This window comes from Acinonyx jubatus, chromosome E3 (assembly GCF_027475565.1).
Source record: "Acinonyx jubatus isolate Ajub_Pintada_27869175 chromosome E3, VMU_Ajub_asm_v1.0, whole genome shotgun sequence".
Taxonomy (NCBI): Eukaryota; Metazoa; Chordata; class Mammalia; order Carnivora; family Felidae; genus Acinonyx; species Acinonyx jubatus.
The window spans coordinates 27,853,646-27,870,141 of record NC_069398.1 but is presented as its reverse complement, the minus strand read 5'-3'; the positions used below and the strand labels follow the sequence as shown (position 1 = coordinate 27,870,141).

Genomic DNA, 16,496 nt, shown 5'->3' with positions numbered 1-16,496 from the left:
TCACCTGTCGGTGCCCAGCACCCAGGTTTCCTGACTGCGGCCAGCAGCACCGGTGCCAGGGGAGAGCAGAGGAATCACGACATTCACCTTCTCTGCCATGCGAGTGTCGTTCTGTGGGGCCATCTGGCTGGCAGCAGGTCTCCGCCAGTGGCAGGATGTTGTAAACCTTGCTCGCTGAACGTGGCACCGAAAGCCTCGAAAATTAACTGCAGAGATAAAAATCAAAGCTGGCTCCGAGGTGACATCCCTGGGCCCGACACAGGACACAGGCCGTTCCAAGGGAAGCTGGTCTGAGTCGTTGATAGATGCCTGTTACACGTTCGGTTTCCCCCAGGAGTCACTTCGGCATTCTTTTAACTTTTGCTGATAAATTCCAGGCGAAAAACATTTGGAGAGCTTTTCGGGGTTTTATTTGCTAATTAAAACGTGAGAAGGGAACACAGCTACAGGTGGAGTTCTCGTGCAAGCCACAGCTGTGATTTGGCAAAAAAAAAAAACAAAAAAAACAACCCCAACCTGACACTTTCAAAATGAAGTTATTAGCACTTCACCTATAACTGTGATAGCTTTTAACTTTCATGATCTGTCTCTTAAGCGCACACCCCCCCCCCCCCCGCCCCCGTAGCATTTCAAAAAAGGGAGCTAAGTGAGGAAGTTGGAGGATACTTTACCCTTGCAGAGGAGAAAAAGAGCTCCCATTTTTGCGGAACCTTTTTAACTTACAGGAGTTTTTCTCCTCCTTCATGCCATGATGTCTTCCGACAACCCCCGTGAGCCAGGGTAGGTGGGATCTTTTACAGATGAGAAAACCAAGGCTCAGGGTGTCTTGGTGACCTAATTCTTGTAGCCAGGATGGAGCCTGGTCACCAGAGATTTTCCAGCTGCTCTCTCCCTGGACCTCATGGATGCCCCAAGGGATGGGGCTATGTGGGCCAATCGCCCACCATTTGGGTGACCCGTCTTGGACCGCTTGCAAGATAATTAAGCGAAATGGACTCTCATTCTGCAAATCAAATTCAGCTGATTGCCCGCCAAGCCCAGTCATATATTCCTAATAACCCCCAAAGCGGCTCAGCCCCAGCAAGCACTGGCTGGTTGGCTCGATTCACAGCCTGTGTCTGTGCCGGCAGATGTTTGTGGCCGGGATAGCCCAAACAGAGAGAGCGAGCGAGAGCTGCAGGGCGGCGGATGGCTTTGCCGCCAAGCTCTTTTCCAGGGAAGGGGAAGGGAGCCGTTGCCAGGGTGGCTGGTGCCCTAACAAATTGATTCCTGCCAAACAATAGAAGCAAATATTTTCAACAGACAGAAATTTTGGCTCCTAAAGCATTCAAATTAAGGGCTTTATTTCTGAAACAAATACTTTAGGAGAAAAGCGTTTACCAGCATAGATGAGATCGGAGCTATTCCTTCTGGCAGTGGCATCATTATTTTTTGAGATTAAAACATGCTATTCGTGTCCCTGCCTAATTTTGAGCCCGTGACCTTACCCCCTATTTGCTGGAGAATGTCAAGTGCATTAAGCTGGGACACGGGGAAGGGGTGTCTGCATGGTTTACTGCTGAGAGCCTCAGCTTCCATGGAGATGGTCTCCCAGGTCTGGGTTCAGAACTCGGCTTGGCCCCTGATCCCTGGGTGGGGTACTTTGGGCCAATCCTCCCCCCCCCCCCCCAACAGCTTATCATCAGTTTCATCAGTGTGTTAAGTATCGGTCTTGTAACAGTTAACAGCATCACCCTCAGACCCTGGAGAGTCATTCTAGACCAGCAGTGTGTGGTAGAACTTCCTGCATTGATGGAATGGTCTTTATCTGTGTCATCAAATATAGTTGGCCACTGGCCCTTGGAGTGTGGCTACTGTAACAGAAACTGAATTTCTAATTTATCTTAAGTGGACATAGTCACATGTGGCTAGTGGCTGTCATTGGGATAGTGCAGTCTCATTCATTCTCCTCAATTAATTGGTCCCTGGGTCCAATTACTTGGTTGACAGGCCAGCCTGCTACAGATCTGCCGGCATCCTGAATGCAGCTGTGGGGGTTTCGGGGCTTCTGTTCTCTCTGACACTCACCTCCTGTCCTGCAGCCAGAGAGCAGCGGGGCAGTTCCCTTTAACTAGACCACAGCCCCTCCGGGATCAACCTTCGTGGACGTGGACGTTTTAAAATTGTAACAAGTTCTCATTTGGTTTTAGAATACGTCTCGCAATGTGCACTAAGTGTAAGAAGAACGGGAGTCACGGAGTGGAGGGAACTATTCCCTGGGCATTTGTTAACAAGGGGGAGTCACAGACGTGCCCTGCCTCGGTCTCCTCATCTGTGACATGGGAGTAGCAAAGCTCCTGTGACTGCTTCTCTTTCAAGTTCATCCCGAGGCCCACGGGGTGTGTGTGTGCGTGTGCGTGGCCGGGGGGTGCCAATAGGTCAGACTTCATTGGCCCTCCCTGGCCCCCAGTGTGGGTCCTGCAGGGGAACACAGAGGAGGCAGAAGACCAGGTATTCAGACAAGGAGGCTCTCGCTTCTCCCCGGGAGAGAAAGCAAACGAGATAATTAGCAAGGACAAGGTGGAGGGGCTACGAGCGGAGGAAGGGTTCTCTGGGCGCCCTGGAGAAGTCCAAGGTGGGAGGGGGTCAGCACTCTGTTGTTCGGTGGAGGCTGCTGGGCAGAGTTTAGTTTTGTTTTGTGATCTAGCCAAAGAGAATGGTAAAGAAGGCTCCTTACGAAACAGACATTTATTTTTGTAGCTCAAAACTGGGCAAGTGTCAGCAATTTCCTATGGTTTGGTCAATATGTAAAGCAGGAGCCTTCTCGTCCCAGTTAAAAGCGTCCTGCCCTCTCCCTGCACCGGCCCCGGGCCACGCGGACCTACTCTTTGCCACACCGGTGCTCCGATCCGTCTGTATTTCATTATGCATCACTGAGACGCCGTCTCTCACGTCTCACTGTTTAAATGAGAGTCTGGCAAGTATTATATGTAGTGCAATGCTTGTGGGATACATCTGGCATTTTTGTCTTTGCATAGTGGGTTTTCAGCAGGGTGAGGAACAACAAAAAACAAGATCTCGGTGCTCTATTGAAATTTCTCAATCCCGAGGAATTCACAAAAGGGCTTGTATAAAAACTTTGTGCTCGTAGCCTTTGTTAGGCCCCTTTATTTATTTTTATTTTCTGAGTCGGTAACGCATTCACTTGGTTCAAAATCGCATTTCCATTTGAAGGTAGATACCGAGGGGGTGCCTGGGTGGCTCAGTCCCCTAAGCGTCCGACTCTTGATCTCAGCTCAGGTCTTGATGTCAGGGTTGTGAGTTTAAGCCCCGTGTGGGGCTCCACGGTGGGCATGGAGCCTGCTTTAAAAGTAAAAATAAAAAGCGTACACCGAGAAAGCTTGCCCCTGCCATCCCCAGTGGTGGAGTCTTTAGATGGAACCGTGACAGGGAGGAAGTCTGTGTTGGAGTAAATCTTTTTACTTGAATTTCCTAGATCAGGAATGAATACCAAGTTGTGTCCCAGAATTGAGAACTGTTGAGTACATATTAGATGAACAATAGCATCTTTAGAGCGAGAGCAGCACGAGGAAATAATCTTCATACGAGGTGGGGTCAGCTTGAATAGGGAGAGGAGAAGAGGAACTACCATTGTCATCGTCCCGGGCATTTTATCTTATTTAATCCTCATGACAGCCCTGTGAGATGTGTATTAGTGTCCCCGGTTTAGGTTAGAGAGCCCGGCTGGTCGCAGAGCTCACAGGTCCATAGGCACACCGGTCCCCCAATACACCGCCCCGTAGGCACCTCCTCTCTGTCCCTGTCCCTGTCTCTGTCCGGGGTACGGGGGAGCAGGACCCACTCTCATGGTGGGAAACCCGTGCTGTGAGTACATCACCTGTGCCCTGGGGACCCGGCCAGGAGGCTGCGTCCCCCTCTAAGGTGGGAGAAGACGGCTGGCTGGAATGCGCAGTGTTTTGGATTCAGCCCCAGCGAGCTAGAAACCTGAACTGTAGGCAGTCCCTTGCCTGTTCACCTGCCTGCTTCTTTGTTCCCTGAGTTGAAGAGGCACAGGGTGTGATTAACCCAGAGAGCTCACTTCTCTGTGGCCAGCGTTTACTGAGTCCCTGCTAGGAGCTGGGCTCTGTACTGGGTGCCCTGGGAAGAGCATTCCCTCCCCCGGACCCCTCCTGGGATCTCCTTCTTGGGGGCACGTGGACACAGAGAGGGGGCACATGCGGGCCCTTCTCATAGGCAGGGGAAGAGCCCCAGCAGCGAACCCCATATCTGCTTTGCTGCTGCCTGATTTCCCCAAAGCACTATCAGGATGGACTTTCCCACCACTGTTTTTCCATTCCGCATTCTTAGGAGGGGGCTCAATGAAAGTTGTTTCCTAGGCTGCTAGGAGAGCTTGCTAGGGCGGCTCCAGCAGGGAGGAGGCCCTCGTGGGCAAATGATCCTAATTCTCGTAAAACGGTGCCATTTTAGGGCTAGACCCAGGATCCTTTGAGGCTGAGCAAGAGGGGAGTGTGGGTCTCCTCCAGGCCCCCCACGCCTCCTTTCCCATCCATCTTGCCTTTAAGAAGCTGGCTCTGTCAGCTGACCCCCTGTTCCTCCTCAGCCCCCACAGTCTCCTGAACTGTTCTCAAACATTCTCTACCATTCAAGGCCTCAGTGCTCGGGCCAGCCTTTTGCTTGCAGCCTCTCTTTCTGACGGGAAGGAAGCCTTGCAGAGTTGTTAAATTTCTGCCCCCTTCCTGTATATTTTGCTTTTTATTTTTCCTTTCCTTCTTTCTTAAGCTTACCCTTTCATTTAGCAAATATTGACTGCCTACCTGTGATGTGCCCCACTGCCATGTGAAGTGCTGGGAACTCTCCAGTGAGCAGAAGGCGAGCCCTACTGGAGCTTACAGCCCATCGGGAGACGTGCTGATCTCACACACTTGCACGCAAATGCAGCATTGCAGACCCTTTTGCAAACCAGGGTCACTTCCACGAGGCACAGTTCAGGGAGCTGGGCTCATACCTTACAGTCTCTTCCGGAGGGGGGTGGGAGGGGCTGGGGGCTGGGGAAATGGTGTTCAATCGGAGCTCCTCTGACAGTTTGATGGAGGGGAGCAGGGATAGGTCTCCCAAGTGGAGGGAACAGCTGACGCTGAGGGTCTGAGGGAGGGAGGGGACCCAGCCCTCTGGGGACAGTAGAGGAAAGCCAGTGTGCCATGGTCTTATCCGAGGCCCCCTAGGACTGACACGCTCAGATCCCCTCTCCTGCCTCCCCGGGAGGGTGTGTGCTTGTCCTGGCCAGCTTTACAGCTCCCCCCAGCTCAGAGAGGTCATTGGTGCCCCCAGGGGATAAAGGGTGCCTGAGTCTTGTGTCCGGGTGCACTCTCGCAGCTCCTGTAGGACTCCAGGATCCCTGCCTTCCTGCCTTTAGGTGTGCTGTTTTCCACCGTTCAGTGCCCCCCAGGGTCCCCGCTGGAGGTCTGTCTAACCGGCGGCACGTAGGGCTTCCCGAGCGGGAGTGCTCACCCCCGGCCCCTGGCTGCCACCGCCTGACAGCCCCGTAGCCGCGATTCAGACTTCGGTGGGACTCTCAGTGAATTGGGGATCGTGCGCGGGGAAAGCGATGGGTGAGAACCAAGGGTCTGAAAAGGGCACCCGAGAAACACAGCCTCAGACTCGGTCCTCTGCCGAAACTTACAAAGTAAGTGAAAGCAGGGGCGTTTGCTTCAGGACTTGTGCAAGGTTCTCCTTTAAATACCGTGCATTGTCGGTGCACACACCCACGGACGGAACAAAATGCACTTCCCGCAGCTCCACGGGGAGCACCACTCTGGGAAACGGGGATGGGGGGGCAGTCAGCCGGCCTATCCATCCACCAGAGCCTGCGTCTCATTGTAGGGAAAAACTGAGATTTGGAGAGATAAATGCATACTTTTTAGCAGAAGACATTACAGTCAGGTGCTCAAATTCAAAAGGTATAAAGGGGAGAAAGTAAAAGGCCCCCCGCCTCGTTCTCCTCCCCAGGATACGGGGTGGTACCCATATCTCTTCCAGAGGCGTCTTGTGTACATATGAGCAAATGAAATGTGTGCACACGTACCTGTCCACTTACGGTGGGTGTCTTGGTCGCTGTTGGTGGACATGTCTGGGGAAGCAGCCTCCATGTTTCTATTTGAACCCAGTTATTTCCATATTGGCGTGTTCCTCTTGTGTCCCTGCCACCCCTACCCTGGGGGGGCCTGACCAGGCTCCTGGTTCCTCTGAGCCCCTATTCTTGGTCTCTGACAGCAACCGCCCCCCCCCCCCCAAGGTTGTGCCAGGGACTCAGTGAGGGGAAGAGGAGGAGGGGGAGGGTAATGGGGATTGAGCCCATCCCCCCCACAGGCCCCAGCCAAGATGGGCATCTTCTGCGAACGCTCATAGGGCTTTCTTGCTGGAACTTATATTCTCCCTTTTCTAACCCCTGCTCTCTTTTGGTTCCACTGGGCCAGGCCCTTCTGTCCTGTTGCTTTTCCGTGCCTGCCTGGTTTCCTCCGCTGGACAGTGGGCACCTGGAGGTCAGGGTCGGCTTCTGACTCATCTGTGCATTCTCTGGAGCCCCCGACCTGGTTGGAGACACTGGTGGCAGACTGAGCTCAGGCCTGAGGTCAAGTGCGTGGCTCTTATAGTACAGAAAAACTCCCCTTGATGGAGCACGTCCCGTGCCCCGAATTGAACATGCTTTATCTTAATTCCCTCCAGAGAGGGAATGTCATTGGACCAAAACCACACAGGTTACAGCTGGGATGGAGCCTGGAATCCCGGCCGGGTTGCTCTGAGGCCACTGTCTGAGGAGTCTAAAGCTGTTCTGTGTAGGGGGCTGGGTGGGGGCGGCTGGTAGGTGGGCTGGGGCCCTTACCCACTTCCTGCAGTTGTCCAAATGACCCTGTTGCTGGAAAGGAAGCAGAAAAAGCCCCAGGACCACCCCATGCAGAGACCGGGGTTGCCTTTCCCTTTTTGTACGGGTCCTCTTGGTTTCACCGATAAAGCCATTTTGGATTCGTATACGTGATCTGCTGTTTGATTAGCTTGACAGGTAAACCCAAAGGAAATACCAGATGAACGAACTTTGAATTAAAGTTACAGACAATAAGCAGAGAATACTTATTTGCCTTGTGGAGGCAGTTGGCCAGGTATGTTTTCCGGCCACCCCAAGGGTGCTGGGGGAGAGGGCTCACCTCCCTGGGCCCAGGAGGAACAGGGAGCCCTTGAGGGCCTGGCAATGGGACTTTATGAGAGGAGTCTCCCAAAAGCACTGCAGGTACCCCCCTCCCCCCGGTTCAATACAGACAAACGGCAGGCATACCTACTTTAAATTGATTTCAAATTGATCACTGAGGTTATTAAGACCTGTTTTATTTGGGAAAATTTTCTTTTAAATAGGCTTGTGGTCACATTTTATTTCCTGTGTGTGTGTGTGTGTGTGTGTGTGTGTTTTAAGCTTATTTATTTATTTTGAGAGAGAGAGAGAAAGCAGAGGGAGTGAGAGAGAATCCCAATCAGGCTTCGCACTGTCAGCACAGAGCCCAACGTGGGGCTCAAACTCACAAGCCTTGAGATCGTGTCTCGAGCCGAAGTTGGGCGCTCAACCGACCGAGCCACCCAGGCGCCCCTGTTTCTTGTGTTTGATAAATCTTTAATACTCGGTTGAGAGGCCGGAGTTCAGGCAGAGAGAAAGTTAAAAAGTTAGGCACTTTGCCCTTTGAGGATCTGTCAGAAATGGGAGGGAAAGCCTGCCAGAAGTTCTCGCCAGAGAGGAAGGCAGGACTACAGGCGTCCACGGCTCTGCGGGAGCCTACCCGCCTTATAGCAGGGGGTGTGCCTGTGCACACGGGGCCTCAGGTTCAAACACTGGGCCTCGTCACCTCCTGGCATCGGCTGCCACACGATGACTTTGAAAGAAAACCGCAGTTTCTGCCTCCAGGTGCCTGTCCTTGTGAGACACTCACCCAGGACAATTTCCACCACTTCCAGCCTAGTTGAAAGTGCCCGGGTGTTCAGAGCCCGCCGGTTCGCCACCAGCCCTGCCAACTTCCCATGACTTTGGACTTGGGGCTGTCGGCTGTTTCCAGCGGGAGAATATTTCTAAATCGTTTTGAGGGGACGCCCTCCTCTGCCATTCCCTGGGAAAGCTCTGGCCTGGGTGAGCGGCGTTTTCTGTAACTGGCCGCCACCTCCTCGTTCATAAGCCCGGAGACTGGCCAGTGTGCGACGCGTTGTGCAAGAAACACCTGTTGTTTTGACAAAGGACGTGCTTGCCTCAGTTTTTGAGTTACCAGAGTGAGTCAAGAGCTCATCTATTCCAGGCCTCTGCTGCTGGGCAGGGGGACATGCGGGCCATTGAACATGCGTATTATGGGCCGCACGATGTAAAATATGTTTCTAGAACAATATATGTGTGTATTTTTCACATCAGCAGGATTTAAAAAGTTAACAATACAGTGTTTCGAATTGGGTAATAATGCATGCACATGGCTAGAATAGTCAAAAGAGGTACAATTGACCCTTGAACAATAGGGGGATTAGGGGTGCTGACCCCCGGCTGGTCAAAGATCCACATCCAACGTTTGACTCCCCCTGAACCTTAACTACTCAGAGCCTACTGTTGACTGGAAGCCTGACCTATAACATAAATAGTCGATTAACTCGTACTTTGTATGCCCTACGTATCATATACCATATTCCTACAATAAAGGGAAAAGAAAACGTTCCGAAGAAAATCATAAGGAAGAGAAAATACATTTACAGTACTGTGCTATAAAAAACCCCCGCGTCTAAGCGGCACATGCAGTTCAAACCCATGTTCTTCGAGGGTCAGCTGGACACTGAAGGGAAGGTTCCGCCTCCCCCCTCCCCCTACCCCCCCAGCGCCTTCTCAGAGCCAAGCAGTTACAAGTGTCTTTTGTATCATTCTGGAGACAATCAAAGCTTATGCAAGCATATGTATAGATACTCTTTTAAACAATACTGGCATTGTTCTTGCACTTTGCTCTTTTTGCTTAAATATATCTCGAAGATCAGCCCATCTCCTAGCACATGTAGGACTTTTTCTTACCATTGCAGAATGATCCTTGAGTGGATATGCCAACACGCTCTCGTTGGACACTGGTTGATTCCCAGGTGTGGGTTTTTGGTTTTTGTTTTCTCTTGGCGAGTTTTGAGTGCCTTTCAGGTGTGGGGACCCTCCATGCTCTTTTTTACACGTGACCAGTGACTCTGGGACTGAGGGTTCTGTATTTTAGGCCCCCACTGCCACCTCCCGTAAACACATTAAATTCCCTTGTTAATGTGTCATTGTATTTGACACTTTGAGCATAGGCGGGCCGGGTAGATAATAAAACAGTATTTGGCTTATGTTTAATAGCCGTCTCTTCTCTGCGTTGTCCCAACAACCGTACAAAGCCTCCGTGTCCTTCAGAAGGCCTCGTGGTGGTTTTGTAAGGGACCTGGCCAAAGATCTCGAGCCCTAAGTCTGACCAACCAGACCCCGGGGCCGGGCAAGCCCAGCCTGTCCTCCTTGGCCGTGCTGGTCAGTTTCTGTGCTGGCGGGCCGAGGCACGGTATTAAATCTGGAGACTCGCGTTGGTTTCTCATGTGGACCTGCGTATGTCTGCACGCGTGGGGAAGGGAGTGTGGCGGCCCCCCGGGGGGTCCCCGACTGCCAGCAGTACGTCACCCCAGGCTCACTGGCCCTGTGGCCCCGTGACAAAGGTGGGTTCGCTGCCTTGTATCAAGGGTCCTGTCTCAGACTCAGCCCTCCTTGGTGGGGTTTTCTGATGGATGTGCCCATGGATCTTGTGGGCTGGGTCGGACTTCAGCGTGTGGGGCATGCAGGGACCCGAGGGGACCGTGTGCTCTGTCACGTCTTCCGCAGCATTGCCCCACTGTCCCCACGCTCGTCCCTCTAGGTGGGAAGGTGGGGGTCAGGGCTGGGACCACAGTCCCCTCTGTGCCCCCCACTGTCCAGCCGTTATGGCTGATTGGGTGACAGCGCCCCCCCTCCCCCCCCCCCCCCCGCCCTGGAATTTAGGTCTTCGTTGGAAGCAGTCAGTGCCCAAGTTTTCTGCATCTGCGGGCGATTAGAACAAAACATCAACTCTACTTTTTCTGTCATGTTTCAATATTGGCGTTTCTCCCCACTTCTTGAAGCCTCCTTTTATAACTTCTGCTCCTGCTGCTTAAATATAGCCGTCTAAGTCCTCCTCCTTACCAGATTGTTTATATTTTTGAAAAGCCTTCTGCTTATCTGCGATTGCTCTCTCTTCTCCGTCTCCATCCCCGCATCACCACATTCGTTTCGGTTGCTCTTTTTTCCCTGCCTTCACTCGACTGGGATGTGTTTCAAATGTGGTCTATCAAAATGTGCAGTGTTTCCCTCTTTTCTGCAGTAGCTTTGACATCTGTTCTTGAATTCTAGCCCATGTTATTCTTTTGGACTTGTTTGCTCAAGATTTGCTGTAATGCCAGAAACACGACAGGGGAGAGAGAGTGCGGTGGGGAGTGTCTCCCCCTCCCCACCCCCCACCCCCCACCCCCTCAGTAAAAACCGTCTTATGATTTCCAAGTCGACACCACGCTGGATGTGGCTCCAGCGCCCTGTCGTCCTCTCTGGCAGTGACCCGCCCCATACTGTACAAGTGAAGTGCCCATCAGGAGGCCCCACCAAACTCCTCCGGTTACTTCCGCCAAAAAGGGAAGCAGGTGAAACCTCATAGGGGTGGGGGTGGGGGAGGGGGAGAGGGGGAGACTCACGTGCTTCCCGGATGTCTGTGGAAGGATCTCTGTGTCTGATTTGCCTCGCTCTTCAGTCCTCAATTGGGTCCTTGCCCTGCTGGGCCCCAGGGGATGGGGCATACCACAGAGAAGCCATGCGCAACAGCCACATCGAATCCTAATCAGAAGATGCCAGTGTGTGTCTTTAGTAACTGAGGCCGCTGGGCAAGAAAATGGGCCTTTTGGTGGCTACGGCAGCGTGTCCTTGTGCCCCTGCTGTCGGCTTGGGACACCACTCTGGGCCCATCTGCTGCAGGCTTGTTTGAAACGGATCCCGTTGGCAGCTCCTCCCAGAATTTCCGAGGCCAGGGCACAGGTTCTCTGATGCTCTGAGCGTTATTTTGTTGTGTGAGCCGAGGTCCTTCTTACAGGGCACCCGGCCCTGGTGGCTCTCAGAGTTTCAGTGCAAGGACAGTAGCTTGAGAATAGCTGTTGTTACCAGGTGCCCCATTCCCGAAGTTGACTGCATCCTGCGAATCATTATTCTTGGAATTTGCCCCGTAAAGGTCCCTCCTGAAAACTAGTCACAGGTTATGGGCATGATACCTCACCTCTCTGAAACCCACAATATGTACTGTTAAATGAAAGCAGACCCAGTTATCAGCACACAAGCCCCCAGGCCCACACTGTTGAAGACAGATGAATAGCACGCCCCAGCGAGAAGCCCAGAGTAAAGCAGAGTCATCAGGGCACGGAGACTCGGCAAGAGGGAAAGCTTGCTAAGAACAGAAACCAGGAGCGCCTGGGTGGCTCAGTGGGTCACGCGTCCATCTCTTGATTTCGGTTCAGGTCGTGATCTCGCAGTTCACGGGTGCGAGTCCCGCATCTGGCCCTGTGCTGACAGTGTGGAACTTGCTTGGGATTTGCACTCCTAGCCCCTCCCCAGCTCACGCTCTCTTTCTCTCTCTCCAAATAAAAATAGAGTATGTTAGACGGCATCAGGGCATTGGGCTGACGCTGGCTTTAGCAAAGAAAAACGTGTCTGCGTGTTCTGTCCCCAAAGCAGTCATTTGTGAGGTGCGTGTGGACCCATGGCACATTGAGCCGGGGGAGCGTGGTGTTCCGGGACGTGCGCACGGGACGATGGCAACTGCCCGAGTGTGTCCACTCCCCTCTGCAGCCCCAGCCCCTCCTCTGCCCGGGAGTTGGTAACCCCCAGAGCCACGGGGCGGCAGGGGGGGGGGGGCTCTCCCGGGTTCTGGTCGAATGCAGATACGATCCCCTCTGGTACGAAGCAGCAGTGACAACCTTGTCTTCCTTTGTGTCTCTCTCGACAGAGGGAACTCGATGCCACCGCAACAGTACTGGCGAACCGGCAAGATGAAAGCGAGCAGTCCAGAAAGCGGCTTATCGAGCAGAGCCGAGAGTTCAAGAAGAACACTCCAGAGGTGAGGCCGCAGGACCGTCCAGGTGTCTTTGAGAGGGGTCTCCCTGCCCTCGGACATATTCAGAAGCTGTGTTTGTAAGCATTTCGCCCCCAGCAGACTGCGTGCCTCACGGCGGGCTGGGGGCCCTCGGGCGTCGGTCGGTTGTCTGAACGCAGGAGAGCACGAGCTAATTCCAGATGCGCCTGCTGACCCACTTGGGTGTGCGAGAGCACGTGGCCGGCTGCGTGGCCCATTCGGGGCTCCAGCCCCCACGCTCCGTGCCCACGCCTGTTAGCACGTGACCCCGAGTCCTTGCAGGAGCCCTGAGCATGAGAGCATAGCGGGAGGGGGTGCGGGGGGTCCTCAGAGGGCCCCTTCCCTGCTGCCCTGTCTGAGGCTGCACACTTCTGAGGACGCGATGTGCCGATCCTTCTTGTCGAACAGACATTTAGTCCGGTAGGGCCTGTTAAACGCCTCTGTTTCCTGAAATACGCTTTAAAGGGCACTGGAAATGTGCTCCTCGTGGGCTCCTCTTTTTTTCTTGTAAGTACACGTTTGAAAGGCCGTGTTCAGAGGGCCTTGGGCAGCATTTTCCCAGTCTGTTTTCGAGGCCCCTGGTTCCCCCGGTCCCTGTCCAAGGGTTTGTAAGAAACGAAAAGCAAGGAGGGTTTTAGAGACCATTGGACAGACGTGGGAATTGCTTTCCGGGAGCTTCTGCCAGGCTGGCCCACGACGGTTCTCGGGCCGCGGGCTCTCGCCCCAGTCTCCTGCACCCTCCCGTCAGGCGAGAGCGGACTGCCCACGTTCTTCCGTGCAGGACAAAGGATCAGGTCTGGAAGGAAAGCTGCTTTCTGGGAGGCATGCCCCAGACTTTCATAATATTCCTGAAAAATGATGCGTGATTGGAACTTTCAAGGGCAGACCCGTGTCAAGTGTACCGCCTAGCTTGCTGCTTGAGGGGGTGTGCTATTGTGAGTCATTTTGGGAAACAAATCATTAACCCTCTGTTTTCAGAATAAATATTTGGGGAGAAAACACGATAGCCCAGCGGGAAGAAAGGGGGCTTTAGGGGCAGACCCACCTAAGGGCTTTAAATTTTAGATCCACTGCCTGCCCTCACCCCCTCCCTTAAACGCGGATCTTCCCGTCCTATCCAAGCACAGGTGCACATTGTAGAGATTCGGGCCTGGTTACCGCCTTCCATGTGGCATCGGGGATCTGCTCTGCTCTGTGTTGAGTAAAGACAGGATCCAGGACTGCCTTCCTCTAATTACTTTCCTTCTCTAAGGCCACTTCAGAGCAGGCCTTCCTGGAGGGTCTCACTGTGGGGTTTCCCGAGCTCTCATCCTTGTCCTTGACTCCTGTTTCCCCTGGCCGGCGCCCTTCACATCTGTCCCTCGAGCCACGCTTCGTACCGTTCCCGTAGTGAGCTGTCATCCTCTGCCCCGTGTTCTTACTGCCCTTCCCTTGGTGACCATTTTCCTTGGAAAATCTAAAACAGAAGGTCAAGGTCATCCTTCCGAGGCGGCAGACAATTCAGTAAACATAATCTGTCCCATGGTTGGGACTATGAAGAGCAGCAGAGACCCGGATTCCTGGATGTTCCGAGTCCCAGGCTCCTGTCAGCTGTGGGGGCGGGGGCCCGCCGAGGGGGTGCGTTCCCCTCCGGCCACTGAGGGTACGGCCCCTCCCCTGACATGGAAATGGGAGACCAGCTCACACAGCTTGAAGAGCCCTCCCCCTCCGAAACACGCAGCATTTTATCTCCTAATCTCAGTCACTGGAAGAGGCTTGGGGGAGAAGCAGTGTGGTTCATAAATGCCATTTGGAGCATTTCTTTCCAAAGCACAGTTTTAGACCCTGTCTTCCGTGGAGAAGAGGGGCCCAGAAACACCCGGAAGGGGACAGAAGGTTTCTGTGCTGCTTGCTCCTGGCCTCTGCCAGCTGGTCCAGGCTAGTGCTCGCTCAGGCTACTCTTGCTGCAATGAGGAGAGTCTCGCTGCAACAGGAATTTCCAGGAAGCCGGGAAGGGTGACGCCCCCTGCGGCTCCCGCCCCCTTCTCTCGGCTCTTTCTTTCCCAGGACCGTCCACGACATCTGTGTGGGGTCCCTTTGGGAACCCTGAGGCGAGAACTGATAGGGGAGATAGGTTCACTGATGCCACCAGCCGGCCAGAATCCCGTGTGAATAGTGAAGCCACGTGAGGCCAGAACGGGGGTGGGGGCGTAGCTATAGCCAAGTCCTCCGGGGTTCGTGGAGGGGGAGGGTACACGCGTGTGCGGGTCTGGTGGCACGTGTCGGGACTCTAGCGAGTGCGGGGCCTGGGGTCCGCAGGGGATATTGAATTGTCTGTTTGGGGTCACAGTGCAGAGGGGCCCCCATGGTTTTCCAACATCGGTCCCCTCTTGTGACTACACTCCTGGACGGATCGTTCAGCAACGGAGGGAATCAATTCACACTTACCGTCGAGGAAACTCTTTGAGAGATTGGACATAAAAGTGAAGGTTGCTTAGAGCTTGTTCTCAGGGGTTAAAAAAAAAAAAAAAAAATTGGCTCATTGGCAGGAGAGGCATCTTCCTTAGGGGGACACAGACCAGGATCTCCACACCTCAGAAAGTTGGCCGATTGAGGACGAGGCCCTCGTTCCAGGGCGGGTGGCCAGCGCTGTGACTGGTTTGTACCTGGTGTGCTGATTGCTGATGAGCACGCGGGAGTCCCCCCTCTGTGTTCTGGGGAAGAAGATAATGCGCTCCTAGCATCCGTCGAATGTTTAGTGAATCTATTATGCAGGATGAGGGCACCAGAGAAAAGTCAGAGGCGAGTGTGCTGGTCTCCCAACAGGGAGTTCCTATTTTCCAACCTGGCCCTGCCCACGGGTAGCTGGGGAAGCTCAAGTGCAGAGGGAAAGGGGGGCTGTGCAGGAGGCCTCAGAGCCAGCGGGCAGGTCCTTCCACACGGGATGAGCCCCGGGAGCACAGAGCGACAGGTGCCGCGGTGGCCAGAGCCCTGAAGGTTTTTCGTGTATGGTGCATTTTTTCTTTTAAGTTTCCATTTTGTGTCATTAGATTAATCCCTTCACGGTCAGTTGATATTACTGCTTACATCTTTTTAACCCCCAAATTGTGGTCAATTTGAAGATGGTTGCAATTACTCCAAAAAAAAGTGGTAGACATTGTTCTGATTCAAAACAAACAAACAAAAAAAGCCCCTTTCAAAGAAAAATGGTTTTTAATTTTAATTTTGGAATGAAACATCCCTTCCCTATTGGATTAATAATTGATTAGGTGAACATAAAAGACTGGGGGGATATTTCTATATTCTGTCACTTTCCGTGTGTATCACCTCCGGTGGCTTACTGCCTCGTGGCACTGGTGAATTACTTCACCTCCCAGAGTCTCAGCGTTGTCACCTGTCAAAAGTGTGATGATAGGGCCCAGCTCACAGGGGTTGCTGTGTGTGTGTGTGTGTGTGTGTGTGTGTGTGTGTGTGTATGCATGCATATGTTGTGTATTTGTGTGTGTGTGTGAACGTGTGGACGGCTCCACACAAGCCTGGAACCTCGAGTCCAGGGCGTGTTTGTTACCAGTATGAGCTTGGGACATAGAGTACGGAGCACATTAGATGTAGTTGATTTCTGCTTCTCAAAGCCAGCTCGGGGAACTTAAAAAAAAAAAAAAAAAAAGACATAACAAGGGGGCTCCTGGGGGGGCTCAATCTGTTGAGCATCCGCCTCTTGATTTCAGCTCAGGTCATGATCTCACGGTTCATGGGATTGAGCCCTGAGTGGGGCTCTGTGCTGACAGCATGGAGCCTGCTTGGGATTCTCTCTCCCTCTCTCTCTGCCCCTCCCCTGCTCGTACGAGCATTTTCTCTCTCTTTCTCTGTGTCTCTCAAAATAAATAAATAAACATTAAAAAAAAACCCACAACAAATGCAGGTAGTTTCAGCTCGTAGTATTTCAGAAGTTGGTTTGTGGTGACAGGTAATCATTTTGCAAATATTTTTGGAACACCTTCCATGTGCCAGATGGTTCCGCCCTGAGGATACAACCCTATCCTTGTTCTTAAAGAGTTCCTTATCTTTCTTACCAGCAAGTTGAACATCTTGATCTGGCATGTTAAGTGCTAAGATGTTATAATTGGAATCTTCTGAATGTAGACTTCCCCCCCAGAAACACTCTTCTATCCGTGGTAAAGGTCTCAGCCCCATGTGCTTCAGTAACCCTTGTTGTAGGTCAACAGGGCCCCTGTTGGGCCTTGGTTCTCAGTCTCTGAAACACCGGTGGGTGTTAAGGACCTCCTTCCTCCCCTGAGAAATGCACGCGCTTGCATAGTT

At 52.9% G+C, this 16,496-nt stretch overlaps 1 protein-coding gene across 9 annotated transcripts in view; it reads left to right on the top strand.

Moving 5' to 3' along the window:
• The window catches only part of CUX1 (cut like homeobox 1), a 375,851-nt gene that overhangs the window by 76,052 nt on the left and 283,303 nt on the right, over nt 1-16,496 (top strand). For 6 of the 9 annotated variants that reach the window (XM_053213810.1, XM_053213809.1, XM_053213808.1 and 3 more), the window contains one exon: nt 12,072-12,182. The exons of 1 other annotated variant lie outside the window; for it this stretch is intronic. In XM_053213810.1, the coding sequence (XP_053069785.1) occupies nt 12,072-12,182 (111 nt within the window). Of the gene's footprint in view, nt 1-9,358; nt 9,733-12,071; nt 12,183-16,496 lie in introns of those variants that run through there. 2 more of the 9 variants (XM_053213806.1, XM_027042015.2) reach the window with 2 other exon arrangements.